Here is a 27,394-nt window from a genome sequence, read left to right as displayed (position 1 = left end):
CCTGGAATCTGGGAGCAGTGAGGCAATCATCGCACCCCAGCTCCAGGAAGCCGGGAACAGCAACCCCCCAGAGGGGGTGAGTTTTGGAGAAGCTTCTCCAGCAAAGGTCATCTCAAAATCCGCTCACTACGTGAACCTCCAGATGCCACTGGAGCAGAACACGGCCAAGGAGATCTACCTCAGCCCATCCAAAGTGAAGGAATTTGAGCTCACTACGGGTATGAAGGAGCAGACTAAAGGTCTGGGACTCTCAGAGACAGTGGGTTTGGTAGGAGAATAAATGCTTTAATATGGGTTTAAAGATTGTATCCATAAATGTGCGTAGCATTAAATCTACTACGCGATGTGTTGCGACCTTGGACTACCTTGCCAAGGTCAAAGCTGACCTGTTGTTTCTGCAGGAGTGTGCGATACCGCACCTCAGCTCCTACAGGCAATGGTCACGATGGTGGTCCCACGGGCCATCGATCTGGTCGGGCGGAAACGACTCTCGTTCCTCCGGCCTGGGTATTCTGCTGCGGGGAGGCAACTTCACCGTCTCCGAGGTCAAGGAGGTGGTGGGCGGGCGACTCCTGGTAGCAGACGTAATGTACAAGAACGCTCCACTCCGGTTAATTAACGTGTACGGCCCGGCACAAGGGGCTGAGCGGCTGGAGGTTTTTCAGCAGCTCCCACTGCTGCTGGCGACCTCCAGGCCGGTCATTCTGGGCGGGGACTTCAACTGCATCATCGATGCGGCTGGACGATCCGGCAGGGCCGGAAGCAGATTGGACGCTACGTCCAGATCCCTGATGGAAACAGTTAAGGATGCCAAGCTGCACGACGTCTTCAGCAACCCTGCAGACGGAGCGCAGCGTAGATACACCTGGTCGCGGCCAGACGGGTCCATTCGTTCCAGGATAGACTTCCTGTTTGTGTCCCGTGCATTCACAGTCAGATCCACCGAGGTCAAGCCGGTGTTCTTCTCTGACCACTGCCTCCTACTGGCGGACTGCCACTTGGAGGAAGACCTGAGGGTGGGCAGGGGGGCATGGAAGCTAAATGTGCAACTGCTGACCCCAGAGAACATTGAGGAGCTCAAGAGGGATTACAAAGGTTGGAGAACCGTGAAACCCCTCTTTGAGTCCCTGACACACTGGTGGGAAGTGATCAAGGGAAGCATCAAGAGGTTTTTCATCCTCAAAGGCACCCAGAAAGCTAGAAAGGAACAGAGGGAAATGTCCCGACTCCAGGAAAAGATGCAGAATCTGCTCCGGCTGCGGTCGATGGGGGTCGATGTCAAGGAGGAGCTCCAAGAGGTGAAGGGCCAGCAAGCCTCGCACTTTGCCTCGGAGGCCTCCAAGATCATCTTCCGTTCCAGAGTCCGCTCCGTGGAGCAGGATGAGACGTGCTCACGTTTCTTCTTCCAAAAGGTACACAGAGAGCGCTCTGTGATCAGCAGCCTGAAGGAAGAAGACGGCTCAGTAAAGTCATCACGGTCCGACATTCTGAGGATCAGCAAATCCTTTTATGCCGGACTGTATGACGTGAAGCCCACGGACAGCTCGGCCTCCCAGTCCTTCCTGTCCTCTATCACGGAGGTCCTAGACCACAGTACTCGGGAGAGCCTAGACAAACCGCTAACCCCTGACGAACTGACTAAGGCCCTCGAGTCCTTCGAGAAGAGTAAAACCCCCGGAAGCGACGGCCTGCCGGCGGAGTTGTATTCGGCTCTGTGGGACTTGATCGGCCCAGACCTGCTAGAAGTGTACGAGAGTATGCTCCTGGCCGGCAGCATGTCAGAATCCATGAGGAAAGGCATCATCACCCTCATCTACAAGCACAAGGGGGAAAGGGAGGAAATTAGAAATTGGCGACCCATTTCACTGTTGAATATGGACTATAAGATTCTGTCCAAGGTCATCGCCAACCGGGTCAAATCCGCTCTGGAATTGGTGATTCACCCTGACCAGACCTGCTCTGTGCCAGGCAGGAAGATCTCTGACAGCCTGGCGCTGCTCAGGGATACGATTGCCTATGTACAGGACAGGGGTGTGGATACCTGCCTCATCAGCTTGGATCAGGAGAAGGCCTTTGACAGAATATCGCACACCTACATGGGGGATGTGCTCTCCAAAATGGGGTTTGGGGAGGGAATTCGAAATTGGATCCAACTGCTCTACACTAACATCAGTAGCGCAGTCTCAATCAATGGGTGGGAAACAGATAGCTTTCCGATTAAATCTGGAGTCAGGCAGGGCTGCCCTCTCTCGCCTGTCCTTTTTGTGTGCTGCATAGAACCCTTTGCCGAGTGCATCAGGAAGGATCCGGGCATAAGAGGAGTGACGATCCCAGGCAGTGGAGGCACTCAGGTAAAAGCCTCCCTGTACATGGACGACGTCGCCGTCTTCTGCTCGGATCCGCTGTCGGTGCGCAGACTGATGCACGTCTGCGACCAGTTCGAACTGGCCTCGGGAGCCAAGGTAAATCGTGGGAAGAGCGAGGCCATGTTCTTTGGGAAGTGGGCTGACCGATCCTTTGTCCCCTTCACTGTCAGGGCTGACGGCCTGAAGGTGCTGGGGATATGGTTCGGAGGGACCGGGGCATGCGTTAGAAACTGGAAGGAGCGAGTGGCTATGGTGAAAAGGAAACTGGGCATGTGGGAGCGACGCCCCCTCTCCATTGCGGGTAAGAACCTGGTCATCAGGTGTGAGGTACTCTCGCTGTTGCTGTACGTGGCGCAGGTCTGGCCCATTCCACACTCCTGCGCGATGGCGATCACTCGAGCCATCTTCCGCTTTATCTGGAGGTCGAAAATGGATCGTGTCTGCAGGGACGCGATGTACAAGCCTCTAGATAAAGGGGGAAAAAACGTGCCCAACATCGCCCTCATACTGATGGCCACCTTTGTGTGCGGCTGCATCAAGCGGTGCGTAGACCCTCAGTACGCAAACACCAAGTGTCACTACGTGCTGAGGTTCTACCTGTCCCCGGTGTTGCGAAGGATGGGTCTGGCCACGCTGCCGCGGAACGCTCCAAGTAGTTGGACCGTGCCGTACCACCTGTCCCTGGTGGAAAAATTTATGCAGAAAAACACCTTTGACCACAAGTCCATCAGGCAGTGGTCAGCACGTAACGTCCTAGAGGCCCTGAGGGATAAGGAGAGGGTGGACCCTGTGGGATGGTTCCCCGAGCAGACTGTCAAAGTCATTTGGCAGAATGCCTCATCGCCAGAACTTTCCAACAAGCACCAAGACGTAGCTTGGCTGGTGGTGAGAAAGGCCCTCCCCGTCAGATCCTTCCTACACGCCAGGAGTCTCACCCCCTCTGCACGATGCCCTCGAGGTGGCTGTGGTGGGGAAGAGACCGTTGTTCACCTCCTTGTGGATTGTGCCTTTGCAAAGAAAGTCTGGAGAGAGATGCAGTGGTTGCTGTCGAGGTTCATCCCGAGCAGTTCTGTGACACAGGACTCTGTGCTCTACGGGCTGTTCCCAGGGACACACACCGAGACAAACATCAACTGCAGCTGGAGGATCATCAACTCGGTGAAAGACGCGCTTTGGTCTGCCCGAAACTTGTTGGTCTTCCAGCACAAAGATTTGTCCCCGACCGATTGTTGCGGACTGGCACAATCCAAAGTCCAGGACTACGTGCTGAGGGACGCACTAAAGCTTGGGGCAGCTGCCGCAAAGGCGCAATGGGGAAGGGTCGCTGTCTAAGACCTTTCTACCACAGCGCACCGAGAGACTGGGAACTGTTTAGAGCCCCTCGGGCTGTACAGATCAAAATGAAAGGCTGTAAATGACTGTAATATTGTTTGTACTGATGCACCTGGTGATACATTTTGTAAAAGTTTAACCTGGATTGTACCCTTGTAATGTTGTTTTTGAAATGGTTTTGAATGTGATTGAAGATTTTTATGAATAAAGTATATTTTTACAATAAAAAAAAAGACTGTAGGACGAGCTCCCCCTAGGGGCAGCTGATGGATTCACTCTTCCAACAGGCAAAACAGCACTAATTTTTCTGAAGTACCTTAACGTGGGTTATTCAACAAGCCTGCGCTTCTCAATTATGCAATGGAATTCCGAAGAAATGGCCCATTGGGACGATTTTCTTGGGGGAAGATATTCAATGGGGTTACTCTGTCACATTGGTGTCTTCCCGCCCCACCTCACAGTAGCCATGTGCGATCTTTAGCGCCTTATCAGCACAGGTAGACCCTCCATTGAAGTCTATTCCAACATTTTAATGCCTCGTGGCACTGCTGTAGGAGTCCAGTATTGGGTGGGAGCACTTGAACCCACATTCTACTGTTGAATTTGAGGAGTGAGACCACGACATGACAGACTGCACTGATGCCTCATCTTCGGCTGACGAGGTTCGCCATCAGGAAACCTTAGCTTCTGCCCACCCATTCCCCCCCCTCACAGAGTCATTGCAGCACAGGAGGAGGCCATTCATCCCATCGAGACCATGCCAGCCCTCTGCAGAGTCAGTTCCATTCCCTGCTCTATCCCTGAAGCCCTGCAAGTTTAGTTCCCTCAAGTACCCATCCAATTTCCTTTTAAACCCAAAAGTCATTTAATTTTTTTTATTCTTTCACAGGATGTGGGCGTCGCTGGCTGGGCCAGGATTTACCGCCCATCCCTAATTGCCCCTTGAGAAGGTGGTGGTGAGCTGCCTTCTTGAACCGCTGCAGTCCATGTGATGTAGGTACACCCACAGTGCTGTTAGGGAGGGAGTTCCAGGATTTTGACCCAGTGACAGTGAAGGAACGGCGATATATTTCCAAGTCAGGATGGTGAGTGGCTTGGAGGGGAACTTCCAGGTGGTGGTGTTCCCATGTGTCTGCTGCCCTTGTCCTTCTAGATGGTAGAGGTTGCGGGTTTGGAAGGTGCTGTCTAAGGAGCCTTGGTGAATTGCTGCAGTGCATCTTGTAGATGGTAATTGGAATCTATGCATGGGTACAGGAGACTGTCTGATACTGAACCGGGACCACAGATTCACCCAGCACTAATACACTGCCCCTACCACATGCATAAACTTTCCTTCTTCGTTCCTCATATTTTCCAAATATGCCTTCCAACTCACTCTTCCTCCTCCCTGCATTCTTAGGCACTGAAACCCATTTTGTCAAAACTAACTTGAATTCCTCTTCACCCATGACATCCAATCCGTGGAATGCATTGCCTCCCTCGGGTTTCCCTCCCTCTTAAGATCAGCAAACTTGTAAAAACCGAGCTGGGTGTCCACATTTTATATCTTGGATCTATGCAGAGATGACACGAGTTTCTTTGCATGTAACAGATTTTATTCACAGTGCTTTAAAATGTCTGCTCCACAGCCTGAATTTTTCCCGTGTTGGGCGGGCTCTGCGGGAGTGGGCAGGGGGAGGTCATGGAGCCAACCGCCGCCCACAATCGGCTCCAAACCGCCATTTTACGCGGGCGGGCCAATTAAGGCGTGCCCAGCGTACTGTGCGAGGGGTAGCGCTGCCTGCGTGGGCGGGGGGAGGAGGGAGAGTCGGGTCCAGCGCTCTTTCACGCATGCGCACGCAAGAGTGCTTCAAACTCCCTGAGGCTCGGCGCTGCCTCAGGGAGATTGAAGCGCTTTTGAAAAAAATAAATGAATGTATTAAAAATGTAATGAAACATGTCCCCGCTCAGGTGACTGTGTCACATGAGATGGGACATGCTTTTATTTTTTGGAAAAACTTTTTATTTACTTCTTAAAGTCTTTGGGAAACCTCATCCCGCTCGTGGATGAGGTTTCCTAAAAAACATAAAGGCCGCTTGGCCTTTTCGCCTGCCCGTCAACCGTTAGGTTGGACAGCAGCGTAAACTTGAAATTAATTACTTCATTAATGGCCTTAATGGACCTATTAATTATTGGCGGGCGCGCAGCCGACTCCAGCGAGACAGCGCGATGACATCGGGACGCACGCCCGACACCATCGCGCGTCATTTTACGTGCCAGCGTGTCGGGCCCACCTCCGCACACCGACTGCAAAATCCCGGCCCCATGCTTCAGTTCTGCCTCCCAGCTCTTTCTACAGCTTTGTTTACTTTCCTCTGAGTCCACGACCAGGCTGAATCAATCAAGCACAGTGAGCATCCACAGTAACCAGGCTCACATAATCAGACAGAGACAAGTGAGCACTTACTGCTACCTCTTCATACACCTTGTCCTCTCTCTCTCTCTCCTCCCCACTGTTTTAAGGGGCATTTTGCAGGACTTAGCCTTTGACCTTTGGCCTCTCACTGGAAAAAGCTAAACAGGAGGGACAGAATTAATTGGTCATGCACTGATTCTGGCTGATGCTCTTTTATAGAAGCCAAGTTAAAATGGACAATATCATTGTGCGATCTCCCACTGTGTTCGAACCCTGTGTTGTTCATTCACAGAAAGTTGACCAGATAGCTTATCAGTGACACTTTAAGTTTCACAAGCTTTGTATAAGTGCAGAGTTATTAATGTTTAATCTAGTCATGAAGGGCAGAATCACGGCTTTATTTGAACTTGCCTGAAAACCCTGTCGCCCTCCACTTCTCCCCACAGCAGCCTCCCGACTGCCATTTCAAAGCTCTCAACAAGAAGGAGGTTAAAGCTTAAAGTGTGTCCTGTTCAGCATAGCCCAGAGTTCATCCACAGAGGGTTTTCGGACTGGCTAACTCACGTCTTCACTGGCTAGCCTGGAAAATTTCAAGAATGTAACTTTGGGACAAAAGTCCATTTATTTTGCTTCTGTTTTTGTGTCACATAGAACCACGTAGCATTTATAGGACAGAAACATGCCATTCGGCCCATCTGGTCCATGCTGGCCTGTATGATCCCCCTTCATCCCACCCTATCAGCAAATCCTCTACTCTCTTCATCCTCACATCCGGCGAACTTGAATTTTGGACCATGCCGACTGATAGTTTTCTTTGAAATGGTGCCACAGGGTCTTTTATATCCACCTGAGAGAGGAGACAGGGCCTCGGTTTAACATCTCACCCACAAGACGGCACCTCTGACATTGCAGCACTCCCTCAGCACTAATAAGACGAGTAGTCCACTAATCCCTCTGTGAGTGCCAGTTTACCGCTATCTTGCCGTTAAATGGTAGATAATGAAGGCCAATTCTGCGTGGGTTTTTCTGGTCGCTTTCCCCAACCTCTATCCCACCCCCACTCATGGCTCTTGTGAGAGACCAGTGGAATAATGTGAGGTCCCCATAGCAGCAATACCCCTCTCTGGCTGCCACGCAGACTTAAAGTGGGTGTGTTCTGCCCCTATTAAATGCCACCTTTGGCACGCAACATTATCGAAAGGGAGGTCACAAAGCTGCCCAATGTCCAATTAGGGACTTGGCTAAATGTGGTAAACCTAATCCAAGTCCCCTGCTGCCCTCTGGGCAGACTCCAAGTGGCACCTCCTGGCACGCCTCGGCTGAGACTGGTACCTCAGGAGACTGGCATTGACTGGATGCAGATCTTGTCGGCCGATATGCTGAGCTTGTGCTTATGCTGGGCAGCCTCACCCCCCTGAGGCACCAGGCGTCCAAAATCTGGGCACATGCCCTTGCGCAGCGTTTTCTGTGGTCTGAGGTGGGATAGTTGGTTCATGGCAAAGGTTCATGGTGGAATTGCCTACAACTGTTACAGCAATATGCTGGGAAAATTAAAAGTGCAGTGCTGGAGTGGAAAAAAAACACTATTATCACAACAATACAGTCTTTGGCTAGCACTCTCGCTTCTGAGTTTGTCAAGTCATGGGTTCAAATCCCGTTACAGAAAATAAACAGCAACACATAATCAAAACTGTCTCCCCCAGTGGAGTGTTGTACAGTGGGAGGCGCTGTCTTTCAGATCAGGCCACAGGCCTATCTGTCCTCTCAGGTGGACAGGTGGATGTAAAAGGTTCCATAGTAATGTCGTGAAGAAGAGCAGAGATGCTCTTTCCAGTGTCGGAGGCAATATTCATCCCTCGATAAATTTGGTCACCAACTTCACTACTGTTTGTGGGATCTTGCTGTGTGCAAATCGGCTGCTACGCTTCCCACATTACAACAGTAACTATGCTTCAAAAAGAAAAGTGTTTCGTCAGCTGCAAAGCACTTTGAAGCGTTTGGAGATCCTAAAAGGTGCTACATAACTGCCAAAAATTATTGGGGCATTAAAAAACATTGGCCGGGATTTTCTGGTCCTGCCCATGGTGGTAATCGTGGTGGTAATTGTGGCGGTAATTGTGGCAGTAATCGTGGCGGTAATCGTGGCTGTAATCGTGGCGGTATTCGTGGCGGTAATCGTGGCGGTAATCGTGGCGGTAATCGTGGCGGTAATCATGGTGGTAATCGTGGCGGTAATCGTGGCGGTAATCATGGCGGTAATCCTGGTGGTAATCCTGGCGGTAATCCTGGCGGGCGGGACGGAAGGTTTGACGGACCAGCCAAAGGTCCGTTGACTTCGGGTGGGATTTTCCGGTTCTGTGGCGGGTGGGAGTGGAAAATCCCGGCCACCGTGTTTCTTCTTTAAAATTTTCTTCGCTAAGAGGGTTGTGAATCTTTGGAATTCTGTACCCCAAAGGGTTGAGTCAGTCTTATTCAACTCTAGGGAAATCATGGGATCTGGGCAGTAGGCAGGAAAGTGGAGTTGAGATGGAAGATCAGCCATGACCACAGAGAATGGCGGAGCAGGCTCGAGGGCCCAAATGGGCCTACTCCTGCTCCCATTTCGTACGTTCTTATGCTTTTTGAACACTTGGGTTGTTAGATACAAAAGATATTGGCAATGGGACAAAGGCTGTTTGACTGATAATGAAGAATGATCCAATCCGGTCACAGAGAGTGCACTCGCGTTCTGATTGGTGTAGGATGGTGGGGCGCCATGTCAGACAGCCAATGGAAGTGAGACATTTGGAGGCAGGAGGTCATGTGATGAAACCTCAAGGAATAGGTTCAGTCTGAGTTAGTAACACAATTGTGTCTGACCCCCCCATGCCCTGCTTCCACCCTCCCCCTCCATGGTGAGGCGCCATGCGGCAGTACTTGGCGGAGGCCGATACCTCAGGGTAATGGCGGTGCCGCTGCAGATCTTGGGGCTAACGTTCTGAGTTTGAGCCTCCGACGGGATGGCAAACATCGGAAATTGTAGCTATTTACCATGGCAAGGCAAGTGCGAGCAGCAGCTGCCCGAATTTCCAACTATGCCTGGGCAAGGCTCCCCTGGTCAGTTCGGCCAGGAACGGACTCTGCCACTTCCTAGTCTGCAAGTCTCGGTGCCAGCTGCCGCTCAGAGTGTAGCACTCTCACCTCTGAGTCAGGAGGTTCAAGTCCCACTCCAGAGACCTGAGCACAAATTCCAGGCTGACACTCCAATGCAGTACTGAGGGAGGTGCTGCACTGTCAGAGGTGCATCTTTCGGTTGAGATGTTAAGCTGAGATCTGCTTTCAGTTGGATGTAAAAGATCCCTTGGCACTATTTTAAAGAGTTAGGGAGTTCTCCCCAACGTCCTCTCCTACATGTATTCCTCAACCAACATCACAAAAATACAGATTATCTGATCATTATACATGCGAACATGCGAACTAGGAGCAGGAATAGGCCACTCAGCCATCCAAGCCTATAACACTGATATTTGTGGGATCTTGCTATGTGCAAAATTGGCTGCTGTGTTTCCAACATTATGGCAGTAACTACACTTCAAGAAAGTATCTCATTGGCTGTAGAGCACTTTGGTACTTTGAAAGGTGCTATTGAAATGCAAAACTTTTGTTCCTTTCTTTCATTGTTGCCCAGCACTGAGTCCTCAGGGGCAGGTTTTTGATGGCAGGCCCCAGTTGACATTTATTTTACTCCCTCCTTTGAATTCCTGATGCATCGTAACCCAGCAGAGGGGACGGGATTGAGGCAAGGTGCGTGTGGGCGGCCTACCAGTAGGCATCTCCCTGCGCTGTTCTACAACAGGAAGTGCCTGAAGGAATTCTGGGACAGAAGAGGCTGCCATTTTGTGAAGCCAAAGCCTCGATTCCAGCTCAAAGCTGAAATCTAGTAAAATGCACAAATAGATCTTATGCTTGGAACTTTTAGACAGTCGGGTGATTGCATTAAATCTGATAAAGGAACACATCTGCAGTGTTGGTATGCTGGCCAAGGAGATGAAGCATTAGATGCTAAGCTGAAGTGGCACTTAGCAGCTGGCATCAGCTACAGGAGATGTGAATCGGACATTGGCAGTGCAAATGCAAACATCAATCAACATCAATTTGCATTTATATAGTGACTTTAATGCAGTAAAATGGCCCAGAATGTTATCAGACAATATTTGGCCATGGGCCACATGAGATATTACAGCAGGTGTGCAAAAGCTCGGTCAAGGGGCTCGGTTTTAAGGAGCGTCTTAAGGGAGGAGAGAGGGGTGGAGAGGTTTAGGGAGGGAATTCCAGAGTTTAGTGACGAGGCAGCTAAAGACACAACCGCCAATGGTGGAGCGACTAAAATCAAGAAATGCTCAAGAGGCCGGAATTAGAGGAGCGCAGAGATCTCAGAGGGTTGTGTGGGGCTGGAGGAGATTACAGAGATAGGGAGGGGCGAAACCATGGAAGGATTTGGAAACAAGGATGAGAATTTTAAAATCGAGGTGGTGGTGGACAGGGAGGCAGTGTAGGTCAGCAAGCGCAGGGGTGATGGGCGGATAAGGCTCGATGTGAGTTAGGGCATGGGCAGCAGGGTTTTGGATGAGCTCAAGTTTACAGAGGGTGACATTCTTGTTTAAACTTACCTGAAAGAGACAAAGGGGTAAACTTCACCTGGGCAGCGGCTTAGAACAGGAGCCGACGACTTGGCAGCTCTTACGCTCTGCCCACAAAAACCTGAACAGAAAATTGGACCGGGCGTAAAAGGAGCTGCCAAGATCATCAGCACCCATCTTGCATTCGTGTCCTAGACGGGTTTCAGTCCCCGTTGTACGGCTTGCAGGCCAGAAACTCCCTGCTTTAAAGGCGATGTAACCTGGTTGGAGCCAGGAGGAGTGATAGATATTAAATAGCATCATCATAACTGGGATTCTGTGCAGCCCCATGAGACAGGACCACACCCCACCCCCCACCCACCAACCCCCACCCCCACTGTGCATGCCCTCCCCCACCACCCGGAACTACCCGCCGCTCCTTTGTTCCCGATTTAAAGGGGCTAGGATTTTCTAGCTAGACCAAGCCCCAACACTGCACCTTTAAGAGACACCCGGTGCAATCAACATGCTGGAGACATGTGAGTCATGGCACCCGCCAGCGAAGGCACGTTGCTGGGGCTGAACAATCATCTTCAACCCAACGGACACCAGAACCCCCCCCACCCCCAGACAACAGTCACCACACAAAAAGCAAACTTAATTCCTCGATGTGGTCCCCGAGCACTGAAACAGGTTCTCATCGCTTTCCTTCGTAATCAATAGAATTTCTCATTGCAACATCAAACTGTGCATCACGGGGAGGTGGGGTTGGGGTTGGGGTGGGGTGGGGGGTAATGGGGGGAGTGTTTTATTAAAGTCCCGGCACACTGAGTCACAAAAGCCCAAACTGCACTGGGCAGTTTTGGCTGTTGTGGGAAAGAACAGTGCTGGAAAAATTAATGATAAAGAGGGATGTTGAAACTGAGTTCTATTTGGCGCAAGGATATTTGTGCTCAGGAGTTGAGCATTTCAGAGCTGTTTGTTCATCTGGTATAGAATAAGTGGAATCCTTTCGGGTCAGTGGATGATCTGTTGTGTGCTCTGATTAGTGGTAGAGACTGACTTTAATCACATAAAAAGCTTTGTTAACTCTTGAAGCCTTGGGAGTTCTTTGTTAACCCTCTCCCTGCCAACATCTTTCTGGCAATTTCACTTTTCTTTAGCAATCCATCCATACGATATTCGTGCAACCCCTGGCGCGTTGGGGATTATTCCACTGCTCCCGGGAACGCAAAGTAAAATATTCAAGTAGGACGTTACAGAGGGGTAATATCCCGTTTGGGAAGTACATATTTTTCTCTTTATTTGGACGATTAGCAATGGGGAACGAGCAGGGCAAGTGGGGTGCTTAGTCGAATATCCTTTTCAAAGATGGGCCAACTGGCCTCCTTCTGTGCCCTTTCGAGTGGCAGTCACCAGTTCACCTTAAGCCAGGAAGCCCAGGTTCTTTGCACTGCTTTCCCTCCCACCCCACCCCCCCCAGCTCTAGGGCTCCCGGTCCAGTTATAGCCGCACTATCTGACCCTCTGCTTGCAATCAGCTAACCAGGAATCAAACACAGGACCTTCCTCAGGTTCCTTGCTGGCCTTCATAGAATCAGGCGGCACAGGGGGAGGTCATTCGGCCCATCGAGCCCGTGCCAACGCTTTGAAAGAACTATCCAATTAGTCTCCGTCCCTCCCTCTCATCTAAATGGTTTCAAAACACACAAAGGGAAACTTCACATGAACACTTCACATCCAAACTGGATATCTGCAAGTCAGATTAGAAAATGTATGGGGCAAGGAAGAGAGAGGGTGGTTCATTTACACCGGTCAAACAAAAAGGTCTGATTTGCTCAATTGACTCCAAAGCGACTGTCCACAGCTACCCCTGTTCTTCAGCGAGCATTCTGAAACCCTCAAGAGGTTTTTAGAATACATCGGAGCGACCTAGTGAAGATTCCTGCAGTGGTTCACAGAGGGTTCTGTCAGGCAATTCTTTTACAAAGTTGCTGTTAGGCACAGTGACCCGGAGAACTAAAGGCTTGTCGAAAATGGACAAAACAGGTGTGAGGTACGTCGGCCGTCGCTTAAAAGCCGGAGAATTTGTTAACCATTCCAGCCCCACAAACATAAACAGTCCCGCGCACAAAACCCCAGCTAGGTTTAAGTCACTAACCTCGTACTCTGTAACAACACCCGCACTTTGCCAGGACCTTGCGAAACAAATGCTGACATGCGCAGCCTGGTCGCTGCTGCCCGGTCTTCATGCTGCCAGGTTGGCACTCATGCCAGCTCGCCGTGGGTATTGAATCACTGTGGCCATATATATGGAAACAGGCAGCAGGGAGGGAGGAATTTTATTTTTATATAGGCAAGAAAACTCCTCACTCCAGAACAGGCACAGCACATGAAGTAACGGTTTGCTTGGCTTGGAGGCGGGTGGAGACTGCCTTCACTCTCCTCTCTCTCTCTCTCTCTCTCTCCCTCGCTCTCTCTCTCAATCTGTGGCTCTTCCAGCATTCGAGGGCCACCCCCTCCCCCTCTCTCTGCAGCACTGACTGCAGATTCTGAGGCCTTGGGAAGGGTTGACAGCACACAAGCTGTCTGTACAGCTGGGTAAAAGTCCAGAGTAATCTTCAGCCATTTCACAAGCCCGGGATGATAGCCGCCTGAGAGAAAACTCCCCACTACGACAAGAGTGAGGCAAAATTCCAAGGGACCTGCCTTTGTGTGTCTGTGTGTGAGTTTGATAAAAACCAGCATCTGTGCGAAATAGTCTAAAAATGGAAAGTGTGTTAAACAGATGCAACTTAACCCATTGAGAGGACAGCGGAACAGGTTTTTCCCGATACCCTGCTTATTTCTTAACAACTAGGGCTGAAAGGCTCCCTCTCACTACCTCCCTTTCTGTCTACGTGCCTTTTCTGTGACCCAGAGCCATCATATTTCACCGACACCACCAGAGTCTTAAAATCAAACTTGAGGAAAGTTTAAGGGCACATTTCTCTCTCTTTTTAATCCCCCCCAAACAAATCGTGGAGGCCGCGAGTTTTTATTTTGGCGTTCGTGTTGAGCTGGAACGAATGACAAAGTGCAGTCCGTCCACACACATCGGGAAAAGATCCCACGATCGCATTTTAATTGAAAAAGCCGCCAGAGTTGATGGGCTACATTACAAGTGCTTAGAGTGCTCTGCCCTTGAGTTAACGTGTCACAAGATTGTGAGTAGCATCAGTACCTGAACTTGGGGTCCTGCTTTCACTATGTCTGCACACTCCCCCAAGCGGAATCGGCTGAACCAGTGTTAAAGATCAGAGAATCTTAATTGTTCGCGATTTACCCCCGAAAGCGCTTATATTCGTATTTACTGCGATCTTTTGCTCTGGTTCAAGATTTGAGATGCCCACCTCAGACCCCCACAAACTGGCCGCGGGCGATCCCGCTCGTTTGGGGATACTCTGCAAATTGTTCTGACTTTCTCCAACACCGAGGCCCCGACTCGAAAGCTTTTTAATATCTAAAAGTATTTTGTTTACTCAGAAGCCGACTGGTGTGCACCAATGAAAAGAGGAAATGGCTCAGTGTTGTTTATTTTAAGTCATTTCGAGTGAATTTAGTGAGGGGGAGGTGATGGCATAAGTGGTAATGGTCACTGGACTAGGAATCCAGAGGCCCAGGCTGATGCTCTGGGGACACTGTGACAGCTGGTGGAATTTAAATTGGACGAATAAAATCTGGAATTGAAAGCTATAGTAACCATGAAATGATCAGCAATTTTTGTAAAAATCCCATCAGGTCCACTGATGCCATTTAGGGAGGGAAATCTGCCGGCCTTACTCAGTCTGGCCTACATGTGACTCTAGAAATACTATTTTAATTTAATTTTGACAAGCTAAATTGAAGTTTTGCTTTTAGCTACAGTGCCCCTTTAAGGGGCTGTCAATTTGTTAATTAGTTTATTTGTACTATTGGTTTCCTCAAAAGAGTATAAAGAGAGTCAGCTGGGACACTACAAGATGCACTGCAGGAATTCACCAAGGCTCCTTCGACAGCACCTTCCAAACCCACGACCACTACTATCTAGAAGGACAAGGGCAGCAGACACATGGGAACACCATCACCTGGAAGTTCCCCTCCAAGGCACTCACCATCCTGACTTGGAAATATATCGCCGTTCCTTCACTGTCGCTGGGTCAAAATCCTGGAACTCCCTCCCTAACAGCACTGTGGGTGTACCTACACCACATGGACTGCAGCAGTTCAAGAAGGCAGCTCACCACCACCTTCTCAGGGGGCAATTAGGGATGGGCAATAAATGCTGGCCTAGACAGCGACGCTCACATCCCATCAATGAATAAAAATAAACTGGGGGTAGTAGTTAAGAGGCAGAGATCTGTAAGGCTGCACTGTGTGAATAAACCTACTTTCAAGGAAAAGACCTGTGTCTTGTTTCAGATTTCACCATCTGGCTTGGATCTGTTTAACAGTCCTGCTCTTTCTCCACAAGCCTATAACTTGTGCTCCTTCAGGTATTTATCCAATTCCCTCTCGAAGGTTACTATTGAGTCTGTATCTACCCGCCCCCATCGGCCAGTGCATCCCAAATCCTAATAGGATTTTCCTCATGTCACCTCTGGCTCTTTTGCCAATCACCTTCAATCTGTGCCATCTGGCCTTCAGCCAGTGGAAGCAGTTTCTTCCTATTTACTCTTATCAAAAGCCTTAAACTTAACCCCCTCTATCAAATCTCCTCTTAGCCTCCTCAGGCCTGAGAACAAGCCCAACTAGATTTTACGTTTGTGGTTGTGCAAAGATTTTTAGTGGGAACTTAAGGCCTAACCCAACCTGTACAAATTTCAGGCACTTTCAGGCATAAACTTCCCAAAGTAGAAACTCTACCCCTTCCTGTTCAGTCGTTTTAAGCCGTGATCAAGATTATTGTTACCTGAGTGATCAGCTGGGTAGAAGGATAAATCGCAAATCCTAACCCAGTTTTTAATCAACGCCCATTTCATTCACTCTGGTTCACTGGCTCATTGTGATAACCTCCCCTAATTTGAAGGAAAGTTAAGTGTCGTGTGTAACTTTCACCGTGCTGATATCACGACTATGCGGTGATACAATGCTTGCGTTGTCATCGTTGTCATTAGCTGTCTCTTCATTCGAGGATGACGTCTACTCAGGGTCACGAGTTTCCGCAACGGGTCTTCACGTGACTGAACAGGCCGATTCTCGACCGACAGATGTTTGGCCACATGGGGCAGGATGACCCATGAGGCAGTCGGATCCGGAGTGCAGGATTTGCTCCCTTTCCTCTCCTTCTCTGTCCCTGCTCTCCCTCACCATTTAAGATGTTGTGACTCAAAGCATGATGGGCAAGTTGTCACCATTTTGAACGCTAGGCAGCGAGCTCCTCCCAGTCGTTAAGGCCTCACTCGCCTCCATGTCAAAACGAAACTGACCACCATACACATACACGTTCTACAGTTTGTGGATGAGTGCAAGTGCTGTTGGCCGCTCTGCACCAGATTTGCAAGCTACTCTTGATCTCTTCAGTTCCTGGAGACTCCAGGCCAATCCTGGAGGGTTGGTAGCCCTAGGTCAGTCCTTGAATGTTGCCAAAATGAAACTTATATATCAACCTGCATCTGCTCGACCAAATATTCCACCTCCCATACATGTTGAAGGAGAGACTCTGGAATACGTGGAGGTGGGGGAGGTGGTGACATAGTCACTGGACTAGTAATCCAGAGACCCAGGGTAATGCTCTGAGGGCCTGGGTTCAAATCCCGCCACAGCAGATGTTGGAACTTGAATTCAATAAAAAATCTGTAATTAACAGTCTAATGATAACTATGAAAACCATTGTTGATTGTTGTAAAAATCCATCTGGTTCACTAATATCCCTTAAGGGGATGTCTGGCCTACATGTGATTCCAGATCCACAGCAATGTGGTTGACTCTTAACTGCCCTCTGAAATGACCACAAACAGGGGGTCAGTGGATCCCCACATCTCATCAAAGAATTTTTATAAACCTTGGCAGCCACCTCTCTCAAAAGGCTGCCATTAATGAGGAGATCCAACACCAGCTCAGACTTCTACAAACTACAGCGGCAAGCGTTTGACAACAGAGGCCTCCCCAAGTCAACACTTGCGTGGACTGGTCAGGGTAGTGGTATGGGAGCTCCAACTGGTCCCTGGGCTGAGGGGGAGGGGAAGCCAGGGTTCCTGTCATTGGTCACAGTGCAGTGATTCCTGCTCATGCCTGTGAATGTCAAGGCAGGGATTGCACTCCTCCCCATGGAGGAATAGTTCACTAATTAAACTTATGCATGAATGGTTTAGTTGGGGGTCGGAGGGCACTTGTCACCAGTGAGAGTCAGGGGAGGGGAAGGATGGTGTCAATCACCTTTTTAATCAAAGACCTTTGTAAGTGATTATCCTTACCCCTGTGGTAGCTTTTATCAGATTTCCAGATGAGCGTGTACACAATCACCTTCTGTACAAACTGTAGGAGTTTTTCAGTTTAAAATATACATCACCTATTTGTTTTCTGTTGAAATTGTTTACTATTCATTTCCCTTTGGAAGATCACACAGGAACAAGAGGAGGCTACTCAGCCCTTCAAACCTGTTCCACCATTCAGTTAGATCTTGCCTGCTCTGTATCTTAGCTCCATCTACTTGTCTTGGTGGCATAACCCTCAATGCTCTTAGCCAACAAAGAAAATCTATCAACCTCAGCTTTGAAATTTTCAATTGACTCCCCCAGCCTCAACAGCTTTTTGGGGGAAGAGAGTTCCAGACTTCCGCTACCGTTTTTGTGAAGAAGTGCTTCCTGACATCAGCGGCCTAGCCCTAATTTTAAGGTTATGCCTCCTTGTTCTGCACTCTCCCGCCGTCAGAAATAGTTTCTCTCTAGCTACCCTCTCAAATTCTGCCACCATTTTAAACACCTCAAATCGATTACCCCTTAATTTTCTATATGCAGGGGTATACAAGACCAGTCTATGTGATCTGTCCTCATAATTTAACCCTTTTCTAATGAATCTTAACTGCGGGGTCTTAAGGTACGGTGCCCAGAACTGAATACAATCCTCCAGATGGGTCTGACCAGAGCTCGGTTCAACTTTTTACCCAGTTCTGATGATAAGTCTTCAACCTGAAACACTGGGGGCAATTTTGTGGAGTGATGGGGGTCTTGGCCTCAGGTGAGAGAGCCGTCAAGCGACCCACATTGCCTTCTTTAGCTAATGCCCGCTGCATTATGGGCCAATTAGGCATTTAACAGGCCACCAGCGGGCCTTCCACAGGGTCAGGACCCCAGGGGCGGGAAGCCCCAGCCGCCGAGAGCTGCTGGCCTGCTCAGCAGCGCCGTCAGGGAGGCGGTGGCCGCTGCCTGAATGACAGCCACCGGAGGCCCAGTCTCGTGGAGCTACCCAGACCCAGAGGTAAATGATGGCGGGAGGGTTTCAAGGTGGGGGGTCAAGGGGGAAAGGAGAGTAGGGGGGTCGGCAGAAAGGGCAGGGCAATGGCTCTCAGTGGGCCAGGAGACCATAAGCAACCCTGCACTGCTTGCCATGCTTCTTGCCCACCCACCATGGGTTGATGCCAGCATTGACAGGATGAGGCCCTAAAGTGGGCATTAAAGGGCCTCATGTGGTGGCAGGACAGGAAGGTCATCCCATGGGCTATCCTGCCTCAGACTTCATTGGGGTGGAGCCAGGAAAGTGGTAGGGTTCCTACCGACCACCACCCCATCCAATTAAATGCCCTCCCCACCTCAAAACCTGCCGCGAGGGCAGGGCATAAAACACCACCCATTAACTGTTTCTCTCTCCGCGGATGCTGCCTGACCCTGCTGAGGATTTCCAGCATTTTCTGCTTTTAATCCTCCCTTTTGTATTGCTCTCATGCTGGGTGCCAAAGGGACTCTGTAACTGAGTGCGAGCGAGGGGAGGAGGAGTATTCAGTTATGGTGCCCATGCCACCATAACGTGGGCAGGCTTGAGATGGGGCAGCTGGTCTTTTCCTGCTGGCCACTTTCGTATGTTCGTCAGATTGAACTTTGCAGGGATGCTAAGCTTGCTAGGTCGAATAGCTTGCTGACTAGTACCTGGCGAGGTATTGCGGGTGTGAATACACGAACATACGAATAGGAACAGGAGTAGGCCATTCAGCCCATCGAGCCTGCTCTGCCATTCAATAAGGTCATGGCTGATCTGATGGTGGTTGCATTTCCACTTTCCTGCCTGTCCCCCATAACCCTTGACTCCCCTGTCGATCGAAAATCTGTCTAACTCACTCTTGAATATATTCAACAACCCAGCTCTCCACTGCTCTCTGGGGAAGAGAATTCCATAGACTAACGACCCTCTGAGAGAAAAAATTCTCCTCATTACCGTCTTAAATGGGAGACCCCTTCTTTTCAAATTGTGTCCCCTACTTATAATCTCTCCCAAAAGGGGAAAAACACCCTTTCAGAATCCATCCTGTCAAGTATGGATGACAGGGGGCATAATAGGCTCTGATCTGCTGGTCCAGCATTAATGAAGTGCGATTCACTTTGGTTGGGTGAGTTCACTCCTAGGATCACTCTCTCTCTCTGGTGGTCCCTCAAAGAAAGGAGGCAAGAATTTCCATGTGGAATCTTTTAACCTGGGAAGCTGTTGTGCTGCAACTACTGCAGGGTTCTGGCTGACCAGGAGACTCTCCCGCTCTTACCGTCTGCCATTGGCAGATTGGAAGGCTTGACAGGCCGATCGCCAACCTGTTTAGCCACATTATGAACACACTTCCCTTGACCGTTAAAGCCTAGAGTGGCACTTTGAACCCTGAGCTTCTGGCTCGGAGGTGGAGGCATCACCCACTGCGCCACAAGAAACCCCTGCCTGGGGCATGGTGCCCACTTGAACTCTGCTGCCAGTCGAAACAATTGATTTCCCAAGACCCAAGAAGCACCAGCACTGAACGGCTGATTGCCAGGAACATAGAAAGTCCTATTGCCCTCAACCATCACCAACAAAATGCCTTCTTGTACAAGCAATCATTGCTGTGCACTCCTTGTGCATCTTGGCTACAAACTCAGCACTGAAGACTTCAACTGCATTGCCCTTATCAATCGAGGCATAGATTACAAAAGTAGGGAGGTCATGTTGGAGTTGTATAGAACCTTGGTGAGGCCACAGCTGGAGCACTGTGTGCAGTTCTGGTCGCCACATTATAGGAAGGATGTGATTGCACTGGAGGGGGTGCAGAGGAGATTTACCAGGATGTTGCCTGGGATGAACCATTTAATTTATGAAGAGAGGTTGGATAGACTTGGGTTGTTTTCGTTGGAGCAGAGAAGACTGAGGGGCGACCTGATCGAGGTGTACAAGATTATGAGGGGCATGGACAGGGTGGATAGGGAGCAGCTGTTCCCTTTAGTTCAAGGGTCAGTCACAAGGGGACATAAGTTCAAGGTGAGGGGCAGGAGGTTTAGGGGGAATGTGAGGAAAAACTTTTTTACCCAGAGGGTGGTGATGGTCTGGAATGCACTGCCTGGGAGGGTGGTGGAGGCGGGTTGCCTCACATCCTTTAAAAAGTACCTGGATGAGCACTTGGCACGTCATAACATTCAAGGCTGTGGGCCAAGTGCTGGTAAATGGGATTAGGTAGGTAGGTCAGGTGTTTCTCACGTGTCGGTGCAGACTCGATGGGCCGAAGGGCCTCTTCTGCACTGTGCGATTCCGTGATTCTGTGAATGAGGTGTATCTGACCAGCAGGAATCTGGTGAGGGAGTAGGGGTGGTGAGGGAGTAGGGGTGGTGAGGGAGTAGGGGTGGAGGGAGTAGGGGTGGTGAGGGAGTAGGGGTGGTGAGGGGGGAGGGGTAACGGGAGGGAGAGCAGGCAGAACTTTCAGGCAGGTAAGCAAGGGTTGCAAGGCATGACATTGATAAGCGTATAACCGTGTCAATCATGGCTCAGTGGGTATCACTCTCACCTCCGAGTCAAGTGGGTTCAAGTCCCACTCCAGAGACTTCAGCGCATAACCCAGACTCGCACTCCTAGTGCAGCACTGAGGAAATGCTGCACTGTTGGAGGCACTTTCTTTGGGATGAGGCATTAATCTGAGGTCCTGTCTGCCCTCTTGGGTGAAAAGTTGGTGGAGAAAAATTGTCACTAACAACTTGCATTTATGTAGCGCCTTTAATATAGTAAACCGTGCCGGGGTACTTCACAGAATTGTTATCAAACAAAATGTAACACCGAGACATGTAAAGAGATATTATGTCAGATGACTAAAAGTTTGGTCAAAGACCAAACCTTTAAGTAACATCTTGGAGCAGAGAAAGGTGGAGGGGTTTAGTGGGGGAATTCCAGAGCTTGGGGCCCAGGCAGCTGATGGCACGGCCACCAATGGTGGAGCGATGGAAATTGGGGATGCACAAGAGGCCAGAAGTATAAGAGTGCAGAGATCTTGGAGAGCTGCGGGGCTGGAGAAGGTTACAGAGATACAAAGTATTTATAGCACAGAAACAGGCCATTCAGCCTAACAGGTCCGTGCTCCTCATAAACCTCCTTCCACCCTTCTGCATCCAATCCTATCAACATATCTTTCTGCTCCTTTCTTCTTCAGCTTTTTATCCAGCTTCCCCTTAAATGCAAGTAAACTACTCCTTCTTAAGCACTCCCTGTGGTAGCAAGTTCCACATTCTCACCACTCTCTGGGTAAAGAAGTTTCTCTTGAATCCCTCACTGGATTTCTTCGTGACTATCTTATATTGATGGACCCTCGTTCTAGTCTCCTCACAAGTGGAAACATCTCTATGTCTGCCTGCTCAAACCCTTTCATAATCTTGGAAATCTCTATCAGAGGGCTGGCATAGACTCAATGGGCTGAATGGTCTCCTTCTGTGCCATAATGACTTTCTGACTCTGTGGGCAGAATCATCCCAGAATTGCACTAAGGGAAAGTGTTAGAGTATTATAAAGAATGTAATAGCAGAGCATTTAGAAATGCATAATATAATCAAGCAGAGTCAGCAAGGCTTCATGAAGGGGAAATCATGCCTGACAAATTTATTAGAATTCTTTGAGGAGATAATGAGCAGGATAGATAAAGGGGAACCAGTAGATGTAATATATTTGGATTTCCAAAAGGTGTTTAATAAGGTATCACACATAAGGCTACTTAATAAGGTAAGAACCCAAGGTGTTGGGGGTAATATATTAGCATGGATAGAGGTTTGGCTAACTAACAGAAGACAGAGAGTTGGGAGAAGGGGGGCATTTTCAGGATGGCAACCTATGCCACAGGGATCAGTGCTGGAACCACAATTATTTACAATATATATTAATGACTTGGATGAGGGAAGTGAATGTACTATCGCCAAGTTTGTGGGTGACACAAAAATAGATAGGAAGGCAAGTGGTGAGGATGACACAAGGAGTCTACAGAGGGATATAGACAGGTTAAGTGAGTGGGAAAAAACTTGGCAGATGGAATATAATGTGGGAAAATGTGAGGTTATGCACTTTGGCAGGAAGAATAGAGGAGCTGAATATTATTTAAATGGAGAAAGACTGCAGAAAGCTGCAGTACAGAGGGATTTGGGGGTCCTCGTGCATGAATCACAAAAAGCTGACATACAAGTTCAACAGGTAATAGGTAAGGCAAATGGAATGTTGCCCTTTATTTCAAAGGGAATGGAGTATAAAAATAGGGAAGTCTCGCTAAAACTATACATGGCACTAGTTAGACCACACCTAGAATACTGCAAACAGTTTTGGTCCCCTTATCTAAGGAAAGATATACTGGCATTGGAGGCAGTCCAGAGAAGGTTCACTAGGTTGATTCTGCGTATGGAGGGATTTTGTTATGAGGAGAGGTTGAGTAGGTTGGGCCTGTACCCATTGGAGTTGAGAAGAATGAAAGGCAACCTTATTGAAACATATAAAATTCTTAGTGGGCTTGACAGGGTAGATGCTGAGAGGTTGTTTCCTCTTCTGGGAGAGTCTAGGACCAGAGGGCATAATCTCAGAGGAAGGGGATGCCCATTTAAAACAGAGATGAGGAGGAATTTCTTCTCTCAGAGGGCAGTGAATCTGTGGAATTCTTTACTGCAGAGTCTGTAGAAGCTGGGTCGATAAGTATATTCAAGGCTGAGATAGACAGATTTTCAATCGGTAAGGGAATCAAGAGTTATGGGGAAAAGGCAGGAAAGTGGAGTTGAGGATTATCAGATCAGCCATGGTCTCATTGAATGATGGAACAGACTCGATGGGCCAAATGGCCTACTTCTGCTCCTGCGTCTTATGGTCTTAAAAGTGCAGAAGCGGACGTGAAAAATGACGTTCACCGGCCACCATGGTGGGTTTTTGCGCCATATTGTCCCACTACCCCCTCATTAATTATACAGGAAACTCGCTGTCTCACTGGCGGGAGGCCTCTGAATCACCCGCCATGCCGCTACCTCACCGCTTCCTCACTCCGGGTGCCATATCTAAACTGCAGCCACGAACACAGTTCTCAATGCTTGCAGTCCAGGACTGCTCCACTGAAGCCTTGTGCCCTGAAAGCCAAGAAGAGTTCAGCGACCTGCCACTGGACTGCCTTTTGGAGGCCGCTGTGATGTCCTCCAACCCCGCTCTGGCCACAAGAAGTCCAGCAATCTCACCACTCCAACTTGGGAGGAGGTGGCAGAGGTGGTCAGTGCCAATGCTGCACAGAAGAGGTTGGCCATCCAGTGCAGATAGAGGATGAATGATCTCTTCTGTGCCGCCAGGGTAAGGTAACCATCTCATCACTCTAAACTCACACACTCACAAGCCCATCACACACTCACTGGCATCTCACTCACTGCCAGCTCAAGGGACATCACCACTCACTCTCTCACACACACCCTCACATCTCCATCTGGCCTCATCTCCTCTGGAGACTGTCTCCTCAGCCCTCACCATCCTGAGGCCACTTGTACAGATCAACATATGTCCCCACACACACACCCTGGGATACCCCCCTTCCCCAGTACAGCCCTCACCCTGCAGCCTCTTCCCTTGCCTGAGGCCACTTCTCCCCCTTCCCCAAGCAAGCCCTAGCCCTGCAGACATTGAAAAGCCACCCCCGCCTTACGGCTGGTCTGGTAGGTAGAGACCTGCCCGTGTGCCCCCCCCTAAAAGTGATGTGGTGCTGCCTGTGAAGCCTGGCGCTGATGACTGCGAGTGCTGCCCGAAGCAAGGTAGGCAAACAAACCTCGAAGTCCCGAGTGAAGTGCAGCTCACCAGGTGCCCGTCGCTTATGTCCAGTTGTGAAACACGTTGGGTGTGCAATCGCACTGACACGCCTGGATGATCCAGTGTGTGGGGGGATGATTCTGGCGGGCAGGGGTTATAATGAGATACTAAAGTATTGAAATTAGGCTCCCGATGTGTGGGGGTGGGAAACCTGGCTCACCATTGACGGGAAGAGCAGACGATCGCAAACTGGTTTCACGACAGCGTGAAACCGATTTTTGGCCTTCCCGCCATATTGTCTGCTCACACCCACCATGACGCCCGACGCCAACGGGAGCGGAAAATTCCGGCCTATAACTCTAGGTCATCCTAACACTTCCTCTTTTCAAGAGAAAAAAGCTCCAAATCGCAATACACTGACAAAGCTATATGGTCCCCTGGCTGATCTCTGTGTAGCTCAGTTCCACAGCCCATGGAACATTTACTAAATGAACCAGCTTGGGGAGCTCATAATATTTTTTCACATATGTATATAATTAACAAGAGGTATGGCGTTGTGACCTCAGTGGTACTGGTTTCTAGATTTAATCTCGACAAGGGTTAAGGTTCAGTCTCATGACTTAATATTAAACTAATGGTAACCATGCCCACTAGGAGTTACTGAAGTAAGCACATCACTTTGAAAATGCAAGTGGAAGATTTATCTGCAAGTACGTAACTGCACTTTAACACCACTGCTGTTGTGTTTGTGCTGCAGTAAACTACTGAGAGAGTCATTCAAGGAAGTGTTTAATCAGTGAAGGTGGCTATTTGGAAACCAACGCCTGACACCCTTTATGTGTGACCTGAATGATCTGAGCTGATGCAGTCAGGTACCTCATGATATCGTAATGATAGCTGTGTGGGGGCTTGGTGGATTTGAAGTTGGCCTTTTATGTCCGGGACATGGGTTCAAATCCAATCTTTCCCTGAGGTGGCACAGGATGCCAGGCTTGGGAAATGTCACACTGGTGCAGTCGGTGGGGGGGTGGGTGGGCAGATCGAGGCATCAAGGAGGGCTGCAAGGCTACTCACCGTGCGTGACACCTGACCTAGGAGTGCTCAAGGCACTGATGCAACTAGAGGGGAAAAGTGAACCTTTCCCAATACAGACATCCTTCATCAGGATGAGCACAAGACTCAGCCAGGGCTTACAATGAGAGCTTGGAATGGAATGTCATGGATGGCCGTGAGTGATCAACCTTATTTAATTGAGGGTGATCAATGAGATCACGCGTGGTACACAGACAATGCGACAATTTTCAAACGCTCTCTGGAACTCACTGTTGAGGTGCAGCATTCACCCTTTTCCCCCCTGTTAGATTTTTGTTGAGGGTATTTAAGGGATACAGAAGTGAGGCTGCTAGATGGAGTTAAGATGTTGATTGACCGTGATTTAAACATTGAGGAAGGAGTTGATAGGGTAGATAGAGAGAAACTATGGTAGGGGAGTCCAGAACAAGGGGTCAAAAGCTTAAAATTGGAGCCAGGCCATTCAGAGGTGATGTCAGGAAGCACTTCCTCATTCAAAGGGGAGTGGAAATCTCCAAATAAAAAGAGCTGCTGAGGCTGGAGATCAATTGAAAATTTCAAAACTGAGATTGATAGATTTTTGATGGGTAAGGGGATTAAGGGTTACGGAACAAAGGTGGAGTTAAGATACAGACCAGCCCTGATCCAACTGAATGTTCCTCCTTCCACCAAGGTGCCCCTTCCTTGGGCACTGCGCCACAGGACAAACACCCTTCAATACCTTGCCAATATGGGCACTTGTTGCCCATCCCTAATTGGTGGCTACTGGGTCCATTTCAGAGGGCGGTTAAGAGTCGAGCACATTCTCGTGGGTCTGCAGTCACATGTAGGCCAGACTGGGTAAGGATGGCAGATTTCCTTCCTTAAAAGACATTAGTGGGAGAGCCGGATGGGCTTTTGCAACGATCTAGTAGAGACATGGTCACCATTACTGATATTAGCTTTTTCACCCCATTATTTCAACGACGTAACCACTATGCTACCGTCAAGACAATCGTCAGATATGATTCGTGTGTAGCGATGAAGAGTGGGAACTCGGGTTGATTTTTCACCTCAGGGAACTGCGGACATGTTCTAATTCAGCAGAGAAAAGGGAGCAAACTGCCGTGTGCCGTAGGGGCCGGCACAATATCCAGTGAGCCAGAGGGAGTGTTTGCTGAATAGCACTGCGATCACTCAGAACCATCTGAAAACTCTGCTGCCCGTACCCTAACTTGCGCCAAGTCCCACTCACTCACTGGCTCCCAGTCTAACGACACCTCGATTTTAAAATTCTCACATCACATAAAATAAATACGGAAAACACTGGAAATACTCGGAAGGCCTGGCAGCATTTGTGGAGAGAGAGAGACAGTTAATGGGTAAAGTTTTTAGCTCGATGGGTGGGCATGTGCCCGAGCCAATTGAGCGTAAAATGGCGCACGATGACGTCGGGCAAACATCCCGCCGTCATCGCGCAATTGCGCGGTATTTCAGTCGGAGGGCATGCGCCGGAGTCAGCAGTGGGCCCGCCGACAATTAAAAGGCCTGTTAAGGCCTTTAAAAAGTTAATTAAAATACGTTTCTCGCTGCCCGTCCAACCTTACGGTAGGCGGGTGGGTGAAAAGGCCAAGCGGCCTTTGCACTTTTTTTTTGGAAACCTCATCCAAGGGCGGGATGAGGTTTCCTAAAGCAAATAAAAATAAACTAAAACCTTTTATTTTTTCATTAGTAACATGTCCCTGCTCACGTGACAGAGCCTTAATTGACCCACCATCGTGAAATCGCCTTCCGGCCACGATTGCGGGCGGTGGTTGGCTTCCTGACTGCCCCCACTGAGCCCACCCGACATGGGTGAAATTCTGCCCAATGTTTCAGGTCGATGATCTTTATTCATAACTCTACCCGAAACGTTAGCTTCTTTCTCCGCAGATGCTTCGCAAACACAGTGTTAAAGCCGTGAATTTGGTGCAAATGGGAATTTCGCCCCCAGTTGTTGATGAATGCTTTTTCAAGCTAACTTGCTATTACGTTACTAAATGATTAGCTAATTAACTGATCAAATAAATGGCAGGGCAGTGTGTATACCACAACTCCAGCATGTCGGAGTTTGTGAAGAGCATTACGCTCCAGTCAACCAGAGCTGCGGTAAGTGTCTGTAGCGCGAGGAATTTCGGCTCAGAGTTGCTGAGCTGGAATCGGAGCTGCAGATATTGTGGGGCATCAGGGAGGGAGGGAGTTACCTGGACACTTTGTTTCAGGAGGCAGTCTCACCCATTAGGTTGAGCCCAAGTATGTACTGTCCACAAAAATAAGGACAAATCCATTCCGGCCAATTACTGCCCCATCAGTCTACTCTTGATCATCAGCAAAGTGATGGAAAGGGTCATCAACAGTGCTATCATGCGGCACTTACTCAGCAATAACCTGCTCACTGACACTCAGATTGG

The 27,394-nt window shown here is 49.3% G+C and overlaps 1 protein-coding gene across 5 annotated transcripts in view; it reads right to left on the bottom strand.

Annotated features, from left to right (window-relative positions):
- LOC144672737 (rho guanine nucleotide exchange factor 25-like) overlaps positions 1-27,394 on the bottom strand; it is a 327,184-nt gene that overhangs the window by 195,452 nt on the left and 104,338 nt on the right. The window contains exon 1 of one of the 5 annotated variants that reach the window (XM_078534699.1): positions 12,853-13,169. The exons of the other annotated variants lie outside the window; for them this stretch is intronic. Coding sequence (XP_078390825.1) covers positions 12,853-12,943 — 91 coding nt within the window. The 5' untranslated portion in view covers positions 12,944-13,169. Of the gene's footprint in view, positions 1-12,852; positions 13,170-27,394 lie in introns of those variants that run through there. 5 annotated transcript variants of the gene reach the window in all.

This window comes from Cetorhinus maximus, chromosome X (assembly GCF_964194155.1).
Source record: "Cetorhinus maximus chromosome X, sCetMax3.hap1.1, whole genome shotgun sequence".
Taxonomy (NCBI): domain Eukaryota; kingdom Metazoa; phylum Chordata; class Chondrichthyes; order Lamniformes; family Cetorhinidae; genus Cetorhinus; species Cetorhinus maximus.
Note: the sequence above shows the minus strand (reverse complement) of the source record. Positions and strands in the feature narration are given on the sequence as shown.